A 6,374-nucleotide genomic window follows, 5' to 3' on the forward strand; every position below is an offset into this window, starting at 1 on the left:
TGTTCTTTCCACTTTCATGCCTAAAAGGCATGCAGTGTGTGGAGATGGTTCATTCGATTTCATAATCAAGAGCCATGTTCCTTCCAGTTTCTATATGTTGTCTTGAGTCATATTTATGGGTTTTACTTTCTTCTTAGGTTTTGCTAGAAATAATAACTGGACTTCCAGCTGTGGATGAACACCGTGAACCTCAGTTATTGGTAATTGAAAGATTTCATTTTTCTAGTTCTTTTCTCTTTCATTTATAATCTAAATTTATGTGGGTAAATTTGGCATCTGGAAATGTCATTTTCTATTGGCAATCTTTCTGTTGGCAATTACATAGTGGCATATGGAAAAAGCATCAATTATTTTTAATCTGAGCTCTGCCATGAAATATTTGTGAAGCTTGGAGAAGACACGGATATAGTCTATGGTCTAGTTTCTTTGTAGCTAAAATCACAATGGAGCGTATGATTTCTGAGATCTCCTCTAGTGTATTTTTATTTTGTTACTTTCATGGTGATTACTAATACCATTTTCAGAGGAAAAATAACATTCTTCATTAGAAACTTCTGTCAGACTAGAATTGCTAATAAAATTCTTTCTCCATTTGTATTGTGGAATATTATTTAATAAAGTTATTATAGAAAATTTTACCTGTGTATTATATAGGGATTCATTGACAATTATATAAATAGACTAACTGAATGCTAAAACTACAGGAAAGTTATGCCATGCCTTGTTTTCCTGTATTCTAAATTTTAAGAACTTACAGGGTCTTATAAAGTTAAAAACTTACATAAATACCACCACATATGTTTTTCATAAAATTATTCAAATACCTCATCTAAGTTCAGTTGCTCAGTCATTTCCAAATGCTTGCAGCCCCATGGACTGCAGCACTCCAGGCTTCCCTGTCAATCACCGACTCCCAGAGCCTACTCAAACTCATGTCCATCACGTCGGTGATGCCATCCAACCATCTCATCCTCTGTCATCCGCTTCTCCTCCTGCCTTCAACCTTTCCCAGCATCAGGTTCTTTTCCAATGAGTCAGTTTTTCACATCAGGTGGCCAAAATATTGGAGGTGAAGCTTCAGCATCAGTCCTTCCAATGTGTATTCAGGACTGATCTCCTTCAGGATGGACTGGTTGGATCTCCTTGCAGTCCAAGGGACTCTCAAGAGTCTTCTCCAGCACCACAGTTCAAAAGCATCAATTCTTCAGCACTAAGCTTTCTTTCTAATCCAACTCTCACATCCATACATGACTACTGGGCAAACCATAGCTTTGACTAGATGGACCTTTGTTGGCAAAGTAATGTCTCTGCTTTTTAATATGCTGTCTAGGTTGGCCATAACTTTTCTTCCAAGGAGCAAGCATGAAACTTTTAATTTCATGGCTGCAGTCACCATCTGCAGTGATTTGGTGCCCAAGAAAATAAAGTCTCTCACTGTTTCCATTGTTTCCCCATTTATTTGCTATGAAGTGATGGGACCGGATGCCATGATCTTAATTTTCTGAATGTTGAGCTTTCAGCCAACTTTTTCACTCTCCTTTTTCACTTACATCAAGAGGCTCTTTAGTTCTTTGTCACTTTCTGCCAAAAGCTTTAGTGTAGTCAATAAAGCAATAGTAGATATCTTTCTGGAACTCTCTCGCTTTTTCAGTGATCCAGCGGATGTTGGCATTTTGATTTCTAGTTCCTCTGCCTTTTCTAAAACCAGCTTGAACATCTGGAATTTCACAGTTCACGTTCTATTGAAGCCTGGCTTGGAGAATTTTGAGCATTACTTTACTAGCGTGTGAGATGAGTGCAATTGTGTGGTAGTTTGAGCATTCGTTGGCATTGCCTTTCTTTGGGATTGGAATGAAAACTGACCTTTTCCAGTCCTGTGGCCACTGCTGAGTTTTTCAGATTTTCTGGCATATTGAGTGCAGCACTTTCATAGCATCATCTTTTAGGGTTTGAAATAGCTCAACTGCAATTCCATCACCTCCAGTAGCTTTGTTCATAGTGATACTTCCTAAGGCCCACTTGACTTCACATTCCAGAATGTCTGGCTCTAGGTGAGTGATCACACCATCATGGTTATGTGGGTCATGAAGTTCTTTTTTGTATAGTTCTGTGTATTCTTGCCACCTTTTCTTAATATCTTCTCCTTCTGTTAGGTCCATACCATTCCTGTCCTTAATTGTGCCCATCTTTGCATGAAATGTTCCCTTGGTATCTCTGATTTTCTTGAAAAGATCTCTAGTCTTCCCCATTCAATTGTTTTCCTCTATTTCTTTGCATTGATCACTGAGGAAGGCTTTCTTATCTCTCCTTGCTATTCTTTGGAACTCTGCATTGAAATGGGTATATCTTTCCTTTTCTCCTTTGCCTTTAGCTTCTCTTCTTTTCTCAGCTATTTGTAAGACCTACACTGACTCTATTCTAATTTCTGTGTTCTAATGAGACAAACCACCCTGACAAATTCAGACATGTGTATACCAGATTATTTCCCTAGAACAAAGATTAGAAGGTCAAAAGGTATAATATATTTTCTCAAAGGCTCATGCCATATTTTTAAGAAAAACCCTATATTATAATATTGCTACAGATGTCCATTATATAAGTATATATTATAAAGCTTGCCATGGGTTCTTGGAAATGTATAATGAATATTGAAAAGTGAAAGTGAACATCATTCAGTCATGTCCAACTCTGCAACCCCATGAAGTATACGGTCCATGGAATTCTCCGGGCCAGAATAATGGAGTGGGCAGCCTTTTCTTTCTCCAGGGGATCGTCCAAATCCAGGGATCGAACTCAGGTCTTCCACAGTGCAAGCAGATTCTTTACCAGCTGAGCCAAAGGGAAGCCTAAGAATACAGGAATGGGTAGCCTGTCCCTTCTCCAGTGAATCTTCCCAACCCAGGAATCGAACTGTGGTCTCCTGCGTTGCAGGCAGATTCTTTACCAACTGAATACTACATGGTATCTAATATTTTACAGTAAAGTATATACATAAAGCCTCCAATTATTATGAAAAGTTAATATTTTCATAATATTTTATACAGTGTGAATGCATGCTCAGTCATATCTAACTCTTTGCAACGCCATGGACTGTAACCCACCAGGCTTCTCTGTAGCACATAGTGAAATTTTGTCTTTATCAATGAAATAAATCTTCTGTTCCATTGGTTATTGGAGGTCAGGAAAGAACCCTGGGCTGGAGTTACAGTTTTTGAGCCATTCATGTACAGGCATACTAAAGCTTTGGATGTTGGTTGTATTTTACAGAGAAAGTGTATAGATTAAAAATATAGGAGGGAAAAAGATTACCACCACAAAAACAGGACTTTCAATGACAGATTTACTCTCTCATAGTTCTGGAAACCAAAAGTTGAAATCAAAGTTTTGTCCAGGCACCATTCCCTCTGGATACTCCAGGGGAGAGTCTTCCCTTGCCTCTTCCAGCTTCCAGTGGCTGTTGACATTCCTTGACTTGTAGCCACATCCCTCTACTGTCTGCCCCTGTGATCACATTGTCTTCCCCTCTGTGTGTGTGTGTGTGTATGTGTATGTGTTTCTTTCTTATACAGATGTTTATCATTGGATTTAAGGCCTACCTGGGTAATCCAGGATGCTGCTGCTGCTGCTAAGTCGCTTCAGTCGTGTCCGACTCTGTGCGACCCCATAGACGGCAGCCCACCAGGCTCCCCCGTCCCTGGGATTCTCCAGGCAAGAACACTGGAGTGGGTTGCCATGTCCTTCTCCAATGCATGAAAGTGAAAAGTGAAAGTGAAGCCGCTTAGTCGTGTCCAACTCTTAGCGACCCCGTGGACTGCGGCCTACCAGGCTCCTCCTTCCATGGGATTTTCCAGGCAAGAGTACTGGAGTGGGGTGCCATTGCCTTCTCCGATGATCATCTCGTCTCGAATTGCTTAACATAATTACATCTGCAAAGACCTTTTTCTCCAAATACAGTTATAGTCACAGGTTCTGGGGATCAGGATTTGGACGTTTCTTTTGGGGGACCACTGCTCAACCACTACAGCATTCTCGTTCTCCACCTCTCTCCGTATTCGTTACCTTTTCATCGTGGCCTTGCCCCCTTTTTCCTCCTCCCTCTTTCTCTTGATTCAACAGTGTGAGTACCCATAGAGCAGTGTGCTTGTGCAGAGAGGAAGATCTGCATTCAGAGTTGGAATTGCATCATTGGGAGCACAGCAGAGGAGTAGACCTCACTGTGCTGGAAGCCTAGTAAGGGCTGCTAATGAGCATGTGAGAGGAATACACATAAACACAAAAATCCGAAGGCAAATGGCTAAACATTTCTAGGAAGGAGATATGTGTGTATGTATTAATATAAGTAAGTAAATAAATAGAGTTTGTCCTAGATGTCCTTAATTCTTAATAAGGTTACAACAGCAGATAGTAAATATGAGTAAATGTTATTATAATGTAGATTAAGTAATTTAAATGTATTATTTTATAACATAGTAATATTAATTTAGTTATACATATAATTTGTATTTATTTATAAATACATTTATGAATTTACCTGATTTGTTTCTCTTTTATTTGAAACTTTTAAAGTTTTAACTTTTGCCTTAAAGCTAGATATTAAAGAAGAAATTGAAGATGAAGAAAAGACAATTGAAGATTATGTTGATAAGAAGATGAATGACATTGATTCCACTTCCATTGAAACTATGTACTCTGTTGCCAGTCAGTGTCTGCATGAAAAGAAAAATAAGAGACCAGACATTAAGAAGGTATTCATTTTTACATGTATTTAAAATGTGAAGGAGGTGGGGTCTGTCATTTTTTCCCACGTGTACATTTCCAATCAATTATTTAATGTGTTTGTTTTCTCTTTCTTTATAAAAGGTTCAACAGCTGCTAGAAGAAATGACAGGTTCTTAAAACTTTACTGGAATAGACTCTTGGATTTTTATATACAGCTATCTAAATCATTTTTTAAACTAAAGGGTTTTTTTGTAAGTATTCTTTATCTTTTATAAGGCAGCATGGTGAAATGCAGTGGTTATTAAAGCTTATGTAGAACTCACAATATAGAGGACAAACTATAGTCGAACCACTGTTGCAGCGCTTAACCCAGCTTTCTTAGAGTCACTCTAAGTTCTTACAGTAATCCCTGAGATATCTCCTCGGAACCTCAGCAAACACAGGTTGAAAACTCAGAATTAGCTAAACAGAGGACAGGACTATAGGGTGGAAAGACCCTGTGCTGAAGCCTAACTCTACTTCTAATTTTCTGTAAAGATTTGGGAAATGTCTTAGCTGCTTTGAGCTTTGTTTTTTTCACATATAGTATTGGATTAATATCTACTGTGCCTCTCTAACAGGTAGGCATGATGCAGAGTATGTACAAGCACTTTGTAACTTGTAAAGGGATATAAAATTTAATGTTTATATAAATAATTATAAAATCCTATTACAGTTTTCATTTGTTTATAGGGTCATGTTCACAGTGTGCCATTAGCAATCATTCTCCATAAGCCAGTTATGCCCTGATGGTATTCCCATGATCATGTGGCCATTATTAGATTATGTTATGTGGCAAATTTGAAGGTGTTTTGAGATGCAGTTAAGGTCCTTCATCTGCTGACTTTGAGTATCAATAAGAAGATGCTGTTTTAGGGGCCTAACCTAATAAGGTAAGCTCTTACAAGAAGTCTGAGCGATCCTCCTGTGGACCTTGAAGTAAGCTACCATGTTATAGGAAGGCCACATTGGCTATAAAATACTGGTAGCCTCTAGGAGATGAGAGCTACCTTCCAGCTATCAGTCAGCAAGAAAAATCTGGAACCTTGGTTGTGTAAGACCAAGAAACTCAATTTTCCAAAAACCTGAATTAGCTTAGAAGAGTACTTCAAATTTCAGATAATACCATAACCCCTGCTGACACCTAAATTTCAGCCTTGTGAGACCCTCAGTAGCAAACATGGATTTCTGTGCCTGGACTTGTGACATACAAAATTGTGAGATAATAAATGAGTTGCTATAAACTACTAAGTCTGTGATATTTTTTTATGCAGCAATAGAAAATGAATATAGATTCCCATGATTCTCCTATGGGGACATTGCACCATGTTCATAGGTTATATCCACAATACCAGGTTATCTGCAATTATTCATTCAATAATCTTGATATCATTAGTTCTTTCATTAACCCTCTCAAGAATGGGCAGAGTGAGCTATAGTAGAAGATGATTGTCCTCTATATTATTTAGACTTTCCTAAATGCTTTCTTGGGAAACAAAGATAGTATACTTTTCAAATCACCTTTATAAACTAAGCATTTAAGCAAAAAGAAATGTTTGCTAGTGGAAAAGGAAAATAAGTAAAATCACTTAATAACAGTCTCACTAGGAACCCAC

At 38.1% G+C, this 6,374-nt stretch overlaps 1 protein-coding gene across 3 annotated transcripts in view; it reads left to right on the top strand.

The window, feature by feature from the left end:
- Positions 1 to 6,005, top strand: part of IRAK4 (interleukin 1 receptor associated kinase 4) — a 28,902-nt gene extending 22,897 nt beyond the window's left edge. For all 3 annotated transcript variants that reach the window (XM_005897190.3, XM_070370653.1, XM_070370654.1), the window contains 3 exons: positions 138 to 200; positions 4,587 to 4,745; positions 4,861 to 6,005. In XM_005897190.3, the coding sequence (XP_005897252.1) occupies positions 138 to 200; positions 4,587 to 4,745; positions 4,861 to 4,896 (258 nt within the window). In that variant the 3' untranslated portion in view covers positions 4,897 to 6,005. The remainder of the gene's footprint in view (positions 1 to 137; positions 201 to 4,586; positions 4,746 to 4,860) is intronic.
- The last annotated feature ends 369 nt before the right edge of the window (positions 6,006 to 6,374 follow it).

Source organism: Bos mutus, chromosome 5 (genome assembly GCF_027580195.1).
Source record: "Bos mutus isolate GX-2022 chromosome 5, NWIPB_WYAK_1.1, whole genome shotgun sequence".
In the NCBI taxonomy this organism is placed as follows: Eukaryota; Metazoa; Chordata; class Mammalia; order Artiodactyla; family Bovidae; genus Bos; species Bos mutus.